The sequence below is a fragment of the Solea solea genome, chromosome 12, assembly GCF_958295425.1.
Source record: "Solea solea chromosome 12, fSolSol10.1, whole genome shotgun sequence".
NCBI lineage: Eukaryota > Metazoa > Chordata > Actinopteri > Pleuronectiformes > Soleidae > Solea > Solea solea.
In genome coordinates, this window is record NC_081145.1 from 18313427 (window position 1) to 18332984 (window position 19558).

The 19558-nt window shown below is 41.0% G+C and overlaps 1 protein-coding gene across 4 annotated transcripts; it reads left to right on the top strand.

The window, feature by feature from the left end:
- The first annotated feature begins 687 nt into the window (after positions 1 to 687).
- Positions 688 to 18629, top strand: sin3aa (SIN3 transcription regulator family member Aa). Of its 4 annotated transcripts, XM_058645529.1 has the most exons (22): positions 760 to 777; positions 4651 to 4727; positions 7080 to 7296; positions 7888 to 8070; positions 8795 to 8901; positions 9339 to 9633; positions 9801 to 10049; positions 10245 to 10397; positions 10587 to 10742; positions 10875 to 10964; positions 11214 to 11332; positions 11432 to 11642; positions 11966 to 12082; positions 12431 to 12669; positions 13113 to 13296; positions 13434 to 14010; positions 14254 to 14423; positions 14513 to 14686; positions 15154 to 15246; positions 15517 to 15611; positions 15860 to 16052; positions 16758 to 18629. In XM_058645529.1, exons 3-22 carry the CDS (start codon positions 7111 to 7113, stop codon positions 16986 to 16988), a joined length of 3822 nt encoding a protein of 1273 aa, XP_058501512.1. In that variant the 5' UTR covers positions 760 to 777; positions 4651 to 4727; positions 7080 to 7110; the 3' UTR covers positions 16989 to 18629. The 4 variants fall into 4 exon arrangements, with proteins under 4 accessions (XP_058501513.1, XP_058501512.1, XP_058501515.1 ...); XM_058645530.1 differs by lacking the exon at positions 4651 to 4727 and having other exon boundaries at positions 688 to 777; XM_058645532.1 differs by lacking the exon at positions 760 to 777 and having other exon boundaries at positions 4498 to 4727; positions 10878 to 10964.
- Positions 18630 to 19558: the final 929 nt, after the last annotated feature.

The following is a 19558-nucleotide window of genomic DNA, read 5'->3' on the forward strand; positions in this document are numbered from 1 at the left end:
ACACATCTATAATTAACGCAATTCATAGTGTTCAATTTTTAGCAATAATAGTCAAACATTGGCTACTCCGAGGTGGTGGGAGGGGGCCCCCTAAATCAAATTCTGCTTAGGCAGGGATCGGCAAAAATACATCAATACATCCTCTATTTTCAAATACAATACCAAATACCAAATACCAAAAATGTATCAACATAAAATACACAATACTTTTGTATTTTTACTGGCACTACACTGGCTTAGCTGATAGAGGAATAGAGTAGAGACCTAAGAATTGTTGTATAGTATTTTGAAAATACAAAAACACATGACACTGAAGTATTTTGATACCGAATATCAAGGCATTTGTATCACTGTGATGAAATACAAATACAAAAATCTAATTTTGGTATTTTAAACATGTATTTTAAATACATTTATTTTTAATACTGCTGATCCCCTGTGCTCAGGGCCCCATAAAGGCTTGTGCTGGCCCTTTGTAAAGGGTTCATTTGATTGTACAAATACAATGTGCACATTTCTTCAGGTGCAAAAATCAACCTTTTGTCATCCAACACATTGTTATATATCATTATATATATCAGCCTTTTTTCATGGCCTTTCCCTGAGAGTGTGTGTCCTGCACAGTTTTTTATGAGGTGTTGACGCTGGCTCACTTTTACCGGGTTATATTCAAAAGAAAATGACGTGGACTGCAGTGTGCGCCAATGCCAGTGGAGGGGGGCGTCTCCAACTATTTTGTTACAAACACGAATCCGGAGTAAGGACTCTTTTTCCTGGGTATGTAACAGCTGTTTAAACTAAATTATATTTTCAGGATCGCTGCTATGAGCAGTGAAAGATGCCTATCGCCATTGGTGTGAAATGTTTCGCGGGCATTCGCGCCCTTTGTGCGCAGAGATGAATCGATCGCGGGCTTTTAATCGGCAGAACAGAACTGCAGATTAAAAATCATATTGTGTTAGTAGAGGTGGCAAAATGTGAATGTCGTCTGAGATGTTGTGTCTGCTTGTAAACATTGTGCGCGCGCGGATAATCGGAGGCATCCCGTTGTCTGAAAGTGGAAGCGTTTTGTCTGCAGGGTTGTTTGTTTTTGAGTGCGAGCATGTAACGCTTGTTTGCAAATGGATCGACAGGGGGAGGGAGTTGTTGAGGGAGGGAGGTTAGACATTTTACTCCCGGCTGTTGAAGTAAACAAAGAATAGGATTTGTGTGGCGCGCGCTCCTCCAGTCCTCGTCCTCTCTGCAAGAAAATGGAGCCGCTCTGTGTGTGTGTGTGTGTGTGTGTGTGTGTTTGGCTGCGTTATTTTGGGGAAACGCAGAGGATGAGAATGGCGCGGCTCTGCTGTGCCGATGTTCCTGCGCAGCGACACCGTGTAGTTCCCGATCCCTTTGACTTTGGCATTGTTTAGAAAGGACAACTAAACCCTTGTCCTGAAAAATAATGTCCTACGTTGAACTGCAGGCCTGGCTTTCCCGTGTCCACCCGCTTCTACAACGCGTGGACAGATGATGCGTTTTTTTTGTCCCGTAAACCCTTTTGTTTGAGCGCAGCTCACACACACACAGACACACACGTCGAGTGACGCTGAGTGCAGAGAGGCAGGTTCCGCTCGACCCTCCTGACCGTGCACACCACTGCTGCCCGAGTCTACATGTTTATGCACAGTACACAACTCGGGGGAAATAAGCGACTTGTTATGCAACAGAGACAATAATCGTTAACGTTGCGCGTTTTTTTTTTTGGTCAAGCGCTGGTTTCGGTGTGGTCTCGTGTAAAGGTTTAGTTTAATGTTGAACGTGTGTCGTTGTGTGCGCTGTGTAACTGTGCGGGAAAACAGGAGCAGCAATCCCAAGCTGCTGAAGCAGCTCCGCCTGTCGTGGGCGAGGGTTTATTTTGGAAGTTCCACCTTTTGGGGATTTGTAAAGACGCCTGAGTGCAATGATTGGCTGCAGTGTTCACAAAGAGGAGGGACACGAGGGCTAAAAGGCAGCCCCTCCTCCTCCTCCTCCTGCAGAGTCACGTGCTACCAAACTCCAGGAAGTGACTGATTGAGAGACAAAACATTTTAAAGTTACAAAGTATGAATGTATGGCGGAGTATCAGGGCCAAACAACAAAGACAAAATAACCCAAATCTTTCGAGAATAAATTTGTAATATTATGAGGTTTTGTATCGTTTATTTCAATTTTAAAATTGTATTGCTCTGCGTTTCTCATCTTGTGGCAGTTTGCAGCGGACCATCTCTGCTGGATAAATGACTTTTTCCTTGTAATATTACAACTTTATTCTTTTTTTTATTTTCAGTTTGGCCCAAATACTCCGTCGTATGAATGTATAATATCAACATAAATAATTATACATCAATATGTACATATGTAAATATGATAGTGCATATTAACTCTCCAGTGCTCTTGACATGAGTCCTCCCCAAGACATCCCAGGAAAGATCACCACAATTGTTTTTAAATCTAAATAAAATGTACATTCTTAGTTATGGTCAATTAAATGCCATATCCTACCTAGGGGTGGGTCAAACTATCGATTTGTGTGTGTTATATCGTCGTCCTTCCTCGTGCTATACGATAATCCATACGTCGAGGGCGAATATAAATTAAGGCGCTCTAATAACCATGTAAACAATGTAAACAGTCCCTGCCAGTTTCACTCGCCGGGCGTCGCGGCTTGATGTCTCCTCATGGTGGCACTGCAAGGGAACTTGGGCTCAAGTTTACAGCGGGATAATGGCGGATAAAACTATGTTTAGAGATTCCCCATCCACGTTCAATACATAGACTTTATGCACTTTGTTCTCTATGTTGTGAATAGATAGATAAAATCTGCACTTTTAACTCTTCATGGACATTTTGTTTTCTTCAGTTACACAATTATCGTGATGTATCACTATATGATTGTCTTGCAATATATTGGTTATCACAGAATCATTGTATCATGGACCGTGTATCGCATCATGAGGTACCGTGTGGTTCCCACCCCTAATCCTACCTACAAAGTTATTTTTACATTAATACATTTTTTTAAAAAAGACGCATTCAGTGTTATCAATTCAACAAAATTCACAATCTTTTTTTTGGCTGTTTTCCCATATGCTGTGTTCCCCTGAACACCTGAAGGCTTCAACCTTCAAAGAAAAAAAAGTTCAAAAATAATAATTATAATAGACATAATCTTCCTCTAGTTGACATGCTAGCTGGGCAGAAAAATGATGATCTGATTTTTTTTTTTAGAAACTGGGGGGTCACCCACAAGCAAAAGGCAAGGATTGTGCCCTATAGCCTATATCTCAGGTGTGCCTAGTGTTTTCTCTCAGTAAATCTATTCCTTATTTTCCCCTTTAATCAGATTCACTCTAAAAAAAAAGGTGTGGGTTCATCTTTTGGGTCATTATCCACCCCTTCACAGAATTTAATGGAAATGAGTGTCTGGGTAATTCTGCCAAGAGACACAAGGCTCAGAAAACATAACTTTGTTGGCAAATGTAATCATTCAAAACACAGAGAAATTCAGTTTAATGTGCAGGCAATAAAACAGGGAAGTTAAAGAAAAATCATGAAACTGAAGAAGATGCAACCAGTAAATGCTTTGCAGATATACAATTTCCTTTATGCAACTTTAATATAAGAAATATATTTCACCTGCAAAGTACATTATGGAATTGTGAAAACACCAATGTGTACATTTTTTTTATAAAAAATAATTCCAAAACAATGAAAACAATTTGTCCTTAATCCTTAATTACACGAAAACCAATCATTTTGCAGATCCCTTTAAGTTCTGAGATGCACTTATGGTGTCTTCTATTTAGTATGTGTTGCCAGCAACATTAGCTCGGCAGATAAAATTATGTTCCTGAATTGTGAACATATTTGAGACAGTTTTTCAGAATGTCAGTCATATTTTCACTTTGTTGGATCACTGTTTCACTAAACATCTAAAACATTGCAAAAATGTCTATACATAACTAACTATAAATATAACACACTGTGTCCACTGAAGAGTGATTCAAAAGATTCTGCAATTTTAATAATTGTCCAACTAAATGGCATGTTACTGGATAATATATAATTAATCTTTATACTGATTAATGAAATCCTTCGATTAAATAAACCTATGTAATTCCCCCGTTATAACCTTGATTTGCTTTGCCTTATAACACTAAAAGAGACATAGATGGAGAGATGATATGGCATCTAAAATGTCACATTAAACTCTGTTGGCAGTGGACTTTTGAATTATTTGCATTACTGATAAATAAAGGTTTAGTTTTAAAATATTGTTCGACATCAGTACGCCACTGACTCCGTACACACTGAACTGTTGTAGTCACTGATGTCGCGCTTCAACTTAAAATGGGCGTGCTTGGTGACTGAACCATATTATCCGTAATTGACAGCTGAATCGTACAATCTGGTGCGTCCGCCCCGCCCCGAAGCGGACCCCCTGGACAAACCGACCAATAGCGGCTAAGAGAGGGCGGAGTAATGCGAGAAACCACGCCCCCACCCATCGCTAACCGAGCGGAGATTGTTTTCCTCTCTCGGGGAGATTTTTTACTTTGCAACCCACAACCAGAATTGTTTACTTAAATCACTGATAAGTTTGCTTATCACTACCATATATTCTACCTTAAGGCATTGCGGACAACCCATCAGAAACGTATCATCAGAGCATCATTGGCGAACTTCGGGTCGCTGTTTAAGGAGAGGGGGTGAGTTCAGCTGTATTCATTCAGTAAGCTAACACAGCTAGCTGCCTACATACCTTTAGAAGACGTTTTGAGTGCACCACACGGGAGGTCGACGTTTCTCCCCTTCATTTGTTATGCGGAACCGGACACAAGTGTACAAATAACCCGGTGGTTATTTCTTGCTACAGATGTTTGAACAGCAGCGACTCGCGCCGCAAATGCTTAGCTGCATGTGCTTCCCTGTTAGCCCCAAACGGTGCTCGGTTGGTCGGACTGCCCATGTTGTTTACATTAGCCAGTGGCAGCTAGTTGGCAGCTCGTAAACGCTGGCGGTAAAACAAGTTCCAAGTAAAGTTATAAAGCGGACAGTATGAAATGCGCCCGGGTGAGCAGTGCGCCACTTTTCAGCGCTTACCTGCGTGAAACGGAGCGTTTTAGCTGGACTCGCGTGCCACATTCTAAATGGCGGGCGTTGAAGGGAAGCGTCGTTCTGTAACTCGAGGTCGGTGCTTGTGTTGCTAGGCCGTAAAAGGGGGTGGATGGTCGGCTAACGATTGTTAGCATGTAGCAACCACAGCCGTGTTTTGCCTGTTCGTGCCCTAAACGCTACGCAACAGAGTAAGTGTGCTATACCATATCTGTAAACGAGTGGCCGCGAAGAGGCCGACTGTGTCTGTGAACAGCTCTGCTACCCGAGAACCAGTCGTTGACCAAGTAAACTTCGAGTTTTACAGTCATTATTTCTTTCCGTCGTCGGGGTTTTGAAACTTGACGTTTTCACCTCTGTCGATGTTTCGCCACCGTTTATTTTTCTCAAAAAAACCACACTCGTCAAGGCGAGGAGCTGTTGCTGCTGTTGCTTAAGTTGTGAATGGTAGAGAGTCGTTCTGCACGTTCCCGCAGCACCTGTTCGCTGCAACGCTGCTGACGTACACGGTCTGTGTGTGATTGGCTACAGACACCGCGAGTTTGAACATCTTGCTCGCTACGTTTGAACATTGAGAGCTCCACTCCTGCGTGACAGCTTATTTTTGCTTCTAATAGTCCTGTGTTAGCAGGGTGATCTTTATTTAACTTGGGGAACAAGCTGCGAGCGGGGCTTCCGTCCACAGTGTGTACAATAAAATGCGACGAGTGCAAAGTTTACGTTCTTGCACCAAAATGTTAATAGACCCACTATGAGAAGTATGAGCATTCATTTCAGGAAGTTGATATAAAAACTGTTCAGTGGATAAAATGTGTCTACCTCGAGGGTCTTGCCTAACTTGTGCGACTTAAAAGGTACAACTCTAATGTCCAAAGCAAGGTGTTTTTGGGCAAGTGTGGTAGTGAAAGTTTCTATGACCAATTAACTGGTCGTTTATTTAGAATAGTTTTATAGAGAGAGGAGACGACACAATGAAGGGCCATAAAACTGCCACCAGAGTGCATTGAGAGGCTTAAGGGACTGTGCAGATGCTTGTAAATGACATCTGCATAATCAAGCACTAATTGAAATGCTGCTGGCAAAATTCACTCCTCTAAAAATGTTAGTTATAAAGGACAGATGTGTGAAAGTTGTAATAGAATTAGAATAGAATTGGTCCCTTCTGGAAAGTAGGTTTTGAAACATTAGAATTATTAGAGAATTATTGATGCAGTTTTTCTTGTGCCAGGGACAGCACTACTGTGTTTGAAGTTGTATCAAAACTTAACAAAAACTCAGGGATTATCAACTGAAATAAGGTTAGACCTGGTAACTCTGATCAGTACCATGTTCTTTTTTTATTATAAACACAGTAGACATTAAACAGGCAATGAGCCTGGAATTAGTTTTTTGTTTTTACACATATACAGTATCTAAAGCTGTTTTCTGAGCAACAAGACTATTTGCCGGAAGCATCTAAAGTGCAGTCTATCTGACAGTCACCTGCATCACAATGAAGAGATTTATGGTGCATTGCTGTTTATGTATTTATTTATGTTTAATTTTTATAGCTATTAGTTTAAATCCTCTTTTGTGGCAGAGTGTAGGGTTTTTCTCACATTAACAGCTCAAATGATGTTATATTTATTGTCTATTAATTAATCTTAAATACATGAGTGTATGTTTTGCTGACATTCCCAAGTAAAACAATTGGCCCCTATTTGCACTGTTAAAAGCATTGGATGTTTCATTAAATCTATGGCCACAGACGGTGTAATAGCTTTGTGCCTTAGCCAAACAACAGAAGTGGTTGGCTGGAACTGTGTCTATTCATTAATTCACATCTGTAGAAAAATATGTTGCCAAATATTGCACAATAAATTACTGAATGAGATGAAAAAGCTGATTTCAGTGAATTTTACAGAGGTGTGAAATTGGGGTCTACATGTTGTTCTCTATTTTCCCAGGGCTCTCAGTTCTCGTGAGTATGTGTTCATAATGAAGCGGCGACTGGAGGATCAGGAAACGGTTTTTGCATCTCAGCAGCGGCGCCTCACTGGTAACGTGGAGGCTTTCCAGCATCGCGTTCTAGCCCCTGCTCCGGCTCCAGCTGTGTATGAGGCTGTGCCAGACAACATGCAGCCCACGGCAGGCGTTCAGTACTCCGTCCCACTGGGATACCAGGTATAATTGTTAGCAAGTGTGGTTTTTTTTGTTTGTATGCTATGGATACTTTGTTAATTTTCCATCATTACACATATCAGTTATCTGAATGTTAAGAGCGTCTAAAAGGTTTCTTTGATGCTTCCCAGGTTTTTCCGTCACATATTGTTATATTTGCTAATTATACTAAAACGCATCACTGCAAGCGCAGCCCTTATTCAGCTACCATTTTCCATAATTTTGAATTGAATTGAATTGAATTGAATGACTTTATTCCTCCCCCAGGGGGGAAACACACATTCACAACAGCTCAGTTAAGAAAGGTGAGAATAGAATAAAGGTAAAAATAAGAATAAAAATATAGAATAAAAATAAAAATAAGATAAAATAAAAATACAATACAATACAATACAATAGTAAGACAAAAATTACCAAAAGATAAAAAGTAAAAAAGATAAAATTACACTCTAATATAGAGTATTATCAGGGAAAGTGAGTGGACATTTAAGAGGAGTTAAATATCCAAACAGCAGTGGGGATGAAGGACTTTCGGTAGCGCTCTGTCCTACACTGAGGATTTTCCAAAGTTAATAAGTTAATCTGCTTTCCCAGGTTCCCACTGTGTCCCAGAACAGTGGTGGACATGGGCACACCCCGAGCCCAGCCGTCCATGGTGGGTCCCATCATCACAACCCAGCAGTCCAATCTCACGGGCCCTCAGTGATGTCAGGACACAGTCATACAGCTGCTCCTCAGGCCTCCGCACAGGGTCAGCAGCAGTTTCAAAGGCTCAAGGTTAGTTTGTCACTTTTATTTTGACAGGCTGTTGCAGCTGGCACCTGAATATGTCAGATGATTTTACAGGCTAAATAAGTTATAGAGAGTAAGAGGTTTTTGTGTTATTTGAGTATTTTTAGCACATTAAATATGTTGTGGGTTGGTTGGTATTACTTCGAGCACACATTACATTCAAGTTGTCTGTTCACTCGTAGTATAAAAAACATTTTTTCCCACATATCTTCAGTTTTCTGAGGCAGTGAATATAGCTCAGTAGGGCTTGTAGAGAAGCATCAGTCTATTAAGTAGCTTGTGAGGCAAATTTTAAACCTGCAGTGTGGATCTTTTGTCTGAAAAGGAGATTACATAATTAATTACATAAACAGAGAAACTTCCATAGCTTCAAGACACGAATTCATAGTTTATTTATTTGTTCATGTGAAAATCTACACCGCTTACTCCACTAATCCACTATTCCCCTCTTGTCTGTCAGTTCTTTCAAAAGAAAAGTAATCTTTCCAACGGCATTCCATGTTTTAACTGTCTTTTTGAAAGTGCAATCCTCTGTGAATAAGGTTTTATTTATCTGGAGCATCGGAAAGTTTTCTTTGGTGCTTCCAATATTTTTCTAACAAAGTCTGGTGTACTTGCTGATTAAAATAAAACAGCTTCCAGTGTCTGTCATGAATATAACAGAAGAATGCCGTGAAACACATGAAGTTGACTTGTTTCTCCTCTAAAGGTGGAAGATGCTTTGTCTTACTTGGACCAAGTAAAATTGCAGTTTGGCAACCAGCCTCAGGTCTACAATGACTTCTTGGATATAATGAAAGAGTTCAAGTCTCAAAGGTGAGGATGCCTTTTAAATTCACAAGTATATTTTATGAATCACTGGGTTATAAATCAAAAGGTTCTTTTATATTTCACCCCATGAGTTCTGACTGTTCTGTTCTGAAAGTCAGTGTCATGGTGCCTCTAATTTGCACAATCCAGTACTAATGTAATTAGCATGTCATTGGCTTATAGAAACCTGTGGAAACTAATATTTTGTATACATTAACCCACAAACCCCATTTATTCTTGTATTATTTAATTTGCAAGATAAAGTGTTCTCTAAGCAGAATTAATTGGACTAGTCTGCCACTTGTAAAAATATAAAATATTTTTCCCAGAAGCTGTAGGGTGACATTTTTCACACCTCACAGCATTGTGAGATCTGAATTCCCCCTTTCACACCTCATGTTTAACAGCTGAAGTAGATTTAAATTCTGTTTGTCTGTTTCCAGTATTGACACTCCAGGGGTCATCAACCGTGTGTCACAGTTGTTCAAAGGTCATCCTGACCTCATCATGGGCTTCAACACTTTCCTGCCACCAGGCTACAAGATTGAGGTCCAGACCAATGATTTGGTCAATGTGACAACACCCGGTCAAATTCACCATATCACTCCTCATGGCATTTCAGTGCAGAACATCCCCTTAACAGGAGCAGCTACCCAACACCAACCGCAGCTCCCATCTGCACCAACCACCACTGCTTCCCCTCTTTTAACACAGCCTACCCCTGCCAAAATGACCAAAGTAAGTACTAAATGAAAGAGTGTGGAGTGACTGAACACCAGCCAAGTTGGGAAAAAAACTATTATTCTGCTCTCAAAAGTGCAATGGTGGAGCAAAAAAGTAAAAAAAGAAAAACGTAATTTATGGTATAGCAACTGATTTAATAGCCCCAAATTTCTTTGCTCTAGCCTCTCCAGCCCCAGGCCTTGACACCGAGCATCCAGAGCAGTCCGTCCATACCTGGGCACACCTCTCCCCGCTCCCCACCCATGCAGCTCCACACCCCTCTCAGTGGGACCCCCACTGGACCACCCATGCAGAACAACCAGCCTGTGGAGTTCAACCACGCTATCAACTACGTCAACAAAATCAAGAATCGCTTCCAGGGCCAGCCTGACATTTACAAAGCCTTCCTGGAAATACTCCACACCTACCAGGTCAGTGGCTCGAACAGAAAAGTCCCATGTGAAACATAACTCTCGCGCCATAAAAAGTAGTTTTTCATTATTTTAAATAAAATGTTGCACTTTCAGTTAAGCACAATCTGGAAGGGCAGTTTGGAAGCTAGTGTCAGTGCTCTGTAACCACTTATATCATTCACATTACAGTAATCTTTTGCTCATCCACTACAGAAAGAGCAGCGTAATGCTAAGGAGGCAGGAGGGAACTACACACCGGCTCTGACGGAGCAGGAGGTGTATGCTCAGGTGGCCAGGCTCTTCAAGAATCAAGAGGACCTGCTGTCCGAATTTGGACAATTTCTGCCTGACGCCAACAGTTCGGTGGTAAGAAGAGTCGTGATATGTGTACTACTTGAAATGTCCTCACTAATATCAGCTCCATAATAGCTCAATTATGCTCCTATATACAGTGGTAACTTACTTTTAAATGAGACCGTTTGTTCAGCTGCTGTATGAATGTATATCACCATGTTCATGAACCCCAGTCTTACGAGCGTTGTGAATTCTCCTCAGCTGTTAAGTAAGACCACAGCTGAGAAGGTAGAGTCTGTACGGAACGACCACGGTGGAACTGCGAAAAAGCTGCAGCTCAACAACAAACAGAGGCCCAATCAGAACGGCTGCCAGATCCGACGCCATCCAACTCCAGGGTCCACACCACCTGTCAAGGTCTCACTTACTGCTTCAGCTATGGTCAAATCCTGCTGCCTTTTTATTGATGCATGTCTGTCTGCCGTTGTTAAAGTGAAGTGTAATAATTGGACCTATGTTCTTCTATTGCTGTTTTTGGGAATGCCGCAGAAGAAGTCCAAGTTACTGAATTTGAAAGATCCGTCAATGGCAGAAGTTGGCAAGCATGGAGTCGGCACAGAATCTCTGTTCTTTGAGAAGGTGAATTTCATCTTAAATTAAAATACTTTTTTATGTTGTCGAAAGTCCAAGATCAAAAATACACATCACTCTAATGATTTCACACAACTTTGGAATGTAAAATTTACTGGTTCATTTAGTAAGTTAGCTTTAGTTAGTTAAGTAAATATATAGTAGTAGCATTTATTTTTTAAACACAAAATACTGCCAGTTTGATGTTTCCAAAGTCATGAGTCTGTCAAACTGACTTCTTGATGTTGTCTGTTACAGGTGCGCAAAGCCTTGCGAAGTGCAGAGGCCTACGACAACTTCCTGCGGTGTCTGGTCATCTTTAATCAAGAGGTGATCTCCAGGGCTGAACTGGTGCAGTTGGTGCTGCCCTTTTTAGGGTGAGTTCTTCCTCTTAGCTTATAATATAAAGAGTTTTTTTTTTGTTGTTTTTGCTTTTTATGTCACATGTCTTTTGTTTACTTAATTCTGTTTTACAGTAAATTTCCCGAACTCTTCAACTGGTTTAAGAACTTCCTGGGATATCGGGAAATGTCCCACATTGAGGCATATCCTAAGGAACGGGCCACTGAGGGCATCGCCATGGAGATTGATTATGCTTCCTGTAAGAGACTAGGCTCCAGTTACAGAGCTCTGCCCAAAAGCTACCAGCAGCCCAAATGCACTGGGAGAACTCCGCTTTGTAAAGAGGTGAGAGGCGAAGATTTTGACACACTGAACATTTAAAAATGTCACAAACTGTTACAAAGTGTTTGCTCTTAATCGTGTTACAATTAATTTATCTTTATTTGTTCACCTGTTTATTAACTATTGACAACTTAAAATACGAACATTCAAATTGGTATGATATAAAATTGTGTTCTGAGTGGTACCTCTGTTTGAAACACTATGGATTCAATACACAATCAGCAGATGTAATATGATATAAAATGCCCATTAATTTAAGGTGACGGTCATAATCTCATTCTCATTGTTGTCATGTTAACATTCCACTTTGTTTCTGCTGTCTTCAGGTCTTAAATGACACCTGGGTGTCCTTCCCCTCCTGGTCTGAGGACTCCACCTTTGTCAGCTCAAAGAAAACTCAGTATGAAGAGCATATTTACAGATGTGAGGATGAACGCTTTGAGGTGAGCCGGAATCTTATCTGTTGATGTCACCACAGCAGCAGGAGGATGAATAGCAAACCATAATGTCAATAATCTGTGCATTTTCTTGGAAGATAATGTGCATTTGTGCAATATTTAATGTTTCGGTTTATTGAATGTTAATCGTAGTTTGATTGTATGTGTACCAGATACGTGTGTTGCTATATGACATAGCCATTCCTGTTTTCTTGATTTTCTTTGAAGATATTTATCCAAAGAGTTAGTCAGTCAAGACTTATGTTTATAGAAAATGGTTTGACATTCAAAGAAACAATCGTGTTTTTTTTTTTATGAAGTACTAAACTATTATATGTATTTTTCTCCCGACAGTTGGATGTAGTACTGGAAACCAACTTGTCCACCATCAGAGTGTTGGAGACAGTACAGCGTAAATTGTCTCGCATGTCAGCCGAGGAGCAGGCCAAGTTCCGTTTGGACAACACGCTGGGCGGCTCCTCGGAGGTCGTGCACCGCAAGGCTGTCCAGAGGATATATGGAGACAAAGCACCGGACATCATCGATGGCCTGAAGAAAAACCCTTCAGTTTCTGTCCCTATTGTGTTGAAGAGGTGATTGTCCTAACCAAGGGCTGAATAATTTTGTCTGATTAAATCGTGAAATGTTTTCGTTACTTGTAAACATTTGGACTTGAATGAAAAAAAAAAACAAACTACAAATCAGAGAGATTTCTTGTAGGACCTACAAGCTCCACTGTAAACTAATAATGCAGGAAATGTGTGTGCACACTATCTCCTGCTGGACTACAGCCAGTCCACACCAGAGAGGAAGAAGCAATTTAATGTATTTGTAGTGGATATATAAAGAGCTCTGGAGAATTACTGTGTGCTTTTATAGGCTAAAATCTCCATTAGTGCAGAAAGATTTGACAAGAAGTCGCTCCTTTAATATTATTATAGAATCCTCCCTGCCTCATGTTGCAGCAGATGTTTGCATATTTTTGCAGTGATATAAAATGTGTGTCATACTGAACTTTGACCTTTGTTCTATCCAGGTTAAAGACAAAGGAGGAAGAGTGGCGGGAAGCGCAACGGGGCTTCAACAAGATATGGAGGGAGCAGAATGAGAAGTATTACCTCAAATCTCTTGATCATCAAGGCATCCACTTCAAACAGAATGACACCAAAGTGCTTCGATCCAAGTCCTTGCTGAATGAAATTGAAAGCATCTATGATGAGGTAAGTGATGAAACAAAGTCAACCAACTTGCATTGTTTGTTTGTAATGAATTCAGCTTTAGGCAACAGTTATTGACAGATGAATTTTTAATTTTCTACTTTGAAAATGCTGACACTGAATTATCTACCGCTCTGCAGCACCAGGAGCAGGCTTCTGAGGAAAACACCACCCCACCCGCAGGTCCCCACCTGACACTGGCCTACGAAGACAGTCAGATACTGGAGGATGCTGCAGCACTCATCATCCACCATGTCAAGCGGCAGACGAGCATTCATAAGGAGGAAAAATTCAAAATCAAACAAATCATCTTCCACTTCATCCCCGACATGCTGTTCTCGCAGCGTGGTGAGCTTTCTGACGTAGAAGAGGAAGAGGAGGAGGAGGAGATGGAGCTGGAGGAAGGAGCATCCAAAAAGCACAACGGTGTCCCCAGCAGTGGGAGCCCCTCTAAATCCAAGTTGCTGTTCAGCAACACGGCGGCACAGAAGCTGCGCGGCTGCGACGACGCCTACAACCTCTTCTACGTCAACAACAACTGGTACATCTTCCTGCGACTGCACCAGACGCTGTGCTCGCGACTGCTGAAGCTGTACGGGCAGGCGGAGCGACAGATCGAAGAGGACGTCAGAGAACGCGACTGGGAGAGGGAAGTCCTAGGACTCAAGAGGGAGAAGAACGACAATCCAGCCATCCAGCTGAGACTGAAGGAGCCCAGTGAGTGCAATTTATGTCCTGATGAATGCCCATTTCATGCCCATTCCTATCATAGATGTTGACTTTTTTTGCATAATTCTCATTCTTTTTTCCGAGATTGTTATAAATGAGTAAGAGACTGCAAAAGAACAAATTAACATTTTTTTAATTAGGTTAGACGGTAATATACAGTGATGGGTTTTGAAAATGTCACCACTCTCTCCACTTTGTCTTCTGAATTTTGATAATATTTCATCCCTATAGTGGACATTGAGGTGGAAGATTACTACTCGGCCTTCTTGGAGATGGTTAGGAATCTGCTGGATGGAAACATGGAGGCCTCTCAGTACGAGGACTCGCTGAGGGAGATGTTCACCATCCACGCTTACATCGCTTTCACGATGGACAAGCTCATCCAAAGCATCGTCCGACAGGTAAGAATTATTTTGTTCTCTTAGCAACAGCTCCCCTAGAGTTATATTTAGTGCTGGACAATCAATCACCAACGCTTCTCTCCACCCAGCTTCAACACATCGTGAGCGATGAGATCTGTGTCCAAGTAATGGACCTCTTCCTGGCAGAGAACTCTACTGGGGCCAGTGGAGGATCCATGTCCACTCAGTCTTCGAGGAATTCTGCCGAGGCTATCTACCAGCGGAAAGCCGAGCAGCTTATGTCTGATGAAAACTGCTTCAAGGTAAATAAATACACACGGTTGCTACTGTCGATGTGAATGATATTACGTGATAACTGGAGATGTTAGTAGAAGTAGAATGTGGAGCCCTCCACTTGATAATTACACTAGCAATCATTAATAAGTTGCTTACCAATGTTATGCACTTAGAACTGATGTGTTTATATATGATATCTTTTTAGGTTCAATACAGTTGTAGCTGTAGCCAGAAACTGACTGTAGGCAGACAGACATGTGCTGTAGCCAAAGTTGTTTTGTTTATATTTTTATATTTTTACATTTCCATTCCTTGCTTAACAAAATGTGTAGGATGACAAGAATTGAAAAGGGTAGGAAGGATTTGTTGAAATGACATTATTATTCAAAGATCATGAATTCTAGCCTAAAATACTGCAGCCTTTAAGACATTGTGGTCTTCATAAAGTGAATGAATCAGCGCCTTAATTGCTGTCTCCGTGTTACTTTCTCAGGTGATGTTTTTGAGAAACAGAGGTCAAGTGCATCTCATGGTGGAGCTCCTAGACACGGAAGAGGAGAACTCTGACGAGCCCATGGAGGCAGAGGTAAATTATTTTTCTCCACCCAAGAATAGATAACTAAGCAACATAGCCTTTTTTTTAAACCGGCGTTCCACAAGTGACTCTTACAGAATTTCACAACCAAAGCATTTAGCCTTTGGTTGAACTTAAACCCCTTTCTCCCTGGCGGGTTGATGCTCAGTTCAGAAGAAGTGTAAGAATCCGCTATTTCAGCTTGTTCACACTGATGTTTGTATTAGCGTCTATATTCATATTTTGTAGCTTTGACCTTTGTTTCTCGTTCTGTGTGTGCAGCGTTGGTCGGATTATGTCGAACGCTACTTAAACCCAGATTCAACCACACCTGAGTTAAGGGAGCATCTTGCTCAGAAACCAGTTTTTCTTCCCAGGTATGTTGTCACATCGGATCATTTTTAAACAAATGAAGGTAATGTTCAAGATTTATCTTCTTAGTGTCGTTTTAGATTACATTATTGTGCGAGATTTTTGACAGATCTATGACACTCTTCTCATCTGACATTCAACGTTGAAAGTCGAGTCCTTTTGATTGAATTAACTCTCATTGATTTGTTCTGATACAATCCTGCTGGATCTCATTACTTACCCTCTTTACATCCATCTCTGTGCTCATAATCAGGAATCTGAGACGGATCAGAAAGTACCAGAAGGGCCGAGAGCAGCTGGACAAGGAGGCGTGCGAGGGCGGCAAGAAGTCCCTGGAAAAAGAGAAAATGGAGTGCATGTTCAAGCTCAACTCTTACAAGATGGTATACGTCTTCAAGTCTGAGGATTACATGTACCGACGCACTGCACTGCTGAGAGCTCACCAGGTATTCACTACATGTTGTGTATTCATGTTTCTGTGTTTACTCTGACCTTTTGTGATCATGACATTTACTTTTTTTAATTAAAATACCATCCAGAATCAAAGTTTATCATAACTTACTAACTGAATTATGCAACAACCTGATTTAATGGTTAAATGCATTATTTGAATGTCACAGTTAGCATTTCAGTGCTTTGCTGTTGGCTGTGAATTCCCATCACTTTGCTGATTCACTTCAGACTAGTAACAAGGTCAAGGTATGTTGTCGAGCACATTAAAAACATTAAATAACAATCACCATATTAAAAACTCTGTTATTCTGCAGCCGACGGCTACTTTAAAAAAAGTGATGAAATGATTCATCAATGTACAGAACTGAGAGAAATCATACATGCGAACCAGCCAAGAGACAAAGCTTTACAGACAGAGTTTGGCTGCTCATGTGAGATAAATGTCCTATGGTTTAAAAGTTCACATTTACTGTAAATCACTGCAGTGTTGACGTTTGAATTAACTTTTTATCACCAGTGAGGGAAGCTCTAATGCACAATCATCAATCAGTGATGCTCAATATTTAGTTTTTTTCAATTTAACTTGAGGCAAGTCATTAAGCAAACAGTTAAGTCATGACTGTTAATAGCAGTATTAACACAAGTATTCACCAACTCAGCTTTATATCAAGAACTTCTTCCTCTTTTTTCCCCCTCAGTCACATGAGAGGGTGAGCACACGGCTGCACAAACGCTTCCAGGCTTGGGTGGACACGTGGGTCAAGGAGCATGTCACCCGCGACATGAACGCCGAGACCAACAAGTGGTTGATGGGTGAAGGGCGTGAAGGATTACTACCTTGCACCACCGCGCGCCAGCCCGAGGTCGTACACTTCGTGAACATCAACAAGTACCGTGTCAAATATGGAACACCAAGCAAGTCACCGTAGCTGAGGAGAAACTGGAGAGAGACTGATTCCTGGGGGTGTTTTGGGCTGACGTCAAACAGGTCAGGAGTAGAGGTAGGGACAAGGGCCTATTGATGTGTTTTTAAAGCAGACATGGGAGCACAATTAAGCTAGCTACCGTGTTGCGTTGCACCTGGGGCGGCAGGATTACTGATTTTACCAGCGTTTTTAGCTGGGCCCATTTTTTCCACAGGGCCTTTGGTGCCAAAACTTGGGAATGGTCATGTTCCAGTCACAGACATGAGCTCTTACCAGCACTCAGAGCCACGTCTCATACAAAGTTCCCTTAAGCCTTTACTGCAGGGCTTATCAATACAAACAGTGAGCCTGAGGGAGACGAGAGTGGTGCTTTTTTGTACTTCATCACAACTGAGCTTCGTTTTGACTGAAACTTTTGTCTGAAGCCATCAGAGAAAGCACTCCATAGCAATCAGTCGTACAGGGATTTCTTTATGATAGTGTTATTCTACAGTATCAGCGAAAAACAATATGGTGGACAAGTGCACTTATTAGGAATAGGGAAAAGTCGTTTTAAATAGTTTGGTTCCCCAGATTGAACAGTTGGAGGGAGCTCAAAACAAGTCTGGTTCAGACATTCCTGTGTTACGGCCAAATCACAAATATGTACCTATCACTAGAGGGAAGGAGGAGGTTACATTTCCTTTTCCGAAAATACATGGCAGCATTATTAGAAACTGTGCCTGAGCCCCAGACAATATTGTCAGGTTAACATCAAAATGCACTGTTGCATCTGATGTAAAAAAAAAAAAATGAAAAAAGTAGCCTCACAACACTGTTTGGTCTCGGACTGTAAAATTGTACAGCTTGTGAATGTCAGATACTGACATGTATTCCAGTGTATGTGTTGTGTATATATATTATATATAGTTCTAATAACACAAATGATCCTCGCCGCCCTGGAAGTCCAACCCTTTTAAAAACACCCTTCTGCCAACACACCAGCTTGTACAAACACACACAGACAAACACACACAGACACACACACACGTCTCATTGTAGGAGGACTGTCCACATGCCATTCATTGTAAATACACTGTATATAGTCTCAGACTTTTTATGACAAATCTGTGTTGTTGTGCTAGTAATACTTTCCAAGGTTACTGTGGACTTTAGTGATACATGGCTAAAGTTAGTATGTATATGAAAAAGACAAAAGCAAGACCATTTATTACAGTTTTTACCAAAGGGAGTTGATTATAGATGTTTCCCCCCTTTGAGTGTTCTTTTATGTCTTTTCCCTTTTTAATTTCTGTAGTAAAAGAACACTAGAAATGTATCCAGGTCTTTCGGTTTTTATATTTGAAAAATGATATTTTATTTCTTCTGAATGTGACCCTTGTTTGGTTAACAATCACTGCCCACCTTTTGACAACTGACACCGTCCGAGGTGATGGTGAGACTCATTTCAAAGGTCAGTCTCGACGGACTCCACAACAGTCTCACCCTGTGATGCACGCTTCCCTGCCTGGATAGATTTCTGCTGCAGACATCACCCAACACCATATTTTTGATAATGGAAGAAGTCACGTCACAAGCATGTCTTTAGTCCCTTTATTTAGACATTATTTAAAGTAACAATAAAAACAACATTTGTAGCCTACACAGCTTTTTGTTGACTTGTTGAGTGAGTTATTTTTATTCCCACCATTGACCTCCATTGTTTGTGATACACTACCAAAATCAAACAGGCCTCATTCACCATCCATCTTCTATCGCTTTATCCTCCACTTGAGGGGGGGGGGGGGCACCGGTTCCAATCCCAGCTGACGTAGGGCCAAAGGTGGGGTACACCATGGGAAGGTCACCAGTCCATCACAGGACCATCCACTATCATCCTCACCCCTACGGTAAATTGAGAGTGTCCAATTTGCCTAATCACCAAATCTGCACTCGCATCCAAATTTAATTGTAATCTGTCAATTCACTCTGGGAGGAACCAGCAAAGAGAACATCTGTAATCTTATTGAACTTTTAATCCCAAATTGCAGTACACCAACACCAGCCCCAGTGTGTACTCTGTATACACACAAGAAACCTGACTGCCTTGTTCTCACTGCAAAAGTAGCTTGTAATTCTTTCAATATGAGATGCTCAAAACCTTTATTTTGTGTAGGCTTCTGTGGAGTTTGACAAATGTCAAAGTCAACTTCCCGAAAAAGCTGACTTGAATTAAAAAGAAAGTACAGTAGTAGTAGTAGTAGTAGTAGTATAGCTACGAAAAGCCAGTAATATAAAAACAGTATTATGTCATATGAATAATTGTAGAGCATATCATCAGCTCCTGTTTCTTATATAATAGAAAAGTGAGTGCTCATCAAAACTAGAAAAGAGCTGCATAAATACACACTGTTTATATAAATACAGACCATTTCTTCTTGCAGAAATAAGCAAAAAATAATAATTATATACACATGAATGGAAACCAGTAAGTGGTTGTAGGCATTTTTTGTGAACTTTGAAAACATTTTGTTTTCAAAACCTGCAGAGGGAGCCATCACACCATCCACCAGCATCACTTGCACGTTACACCA

Coding starts and splice junctions, on each gene's coding strand:
- sin3aa (XM_058645530.1), top strand. CDS start 7,111: ATGAAGCGGCGACTGGAGGATCAGGAAACGGTTTTTGCATCTCAGCAG. Junction 8,902..9,338: donor AAAGAGTTCAAGTCTCAAAG/GTGAGGATGCCT, acceptor GTCTGTTTCCAG/TATTGACACTCCAGGGGTCA. Junction 14,687..15,153: donor CTGATGAAAACTGCTTCAAG/GTAAATAAATAC, acceptor TTACTTTCTCAG/GTGATGTTTTTGAGAAACAG.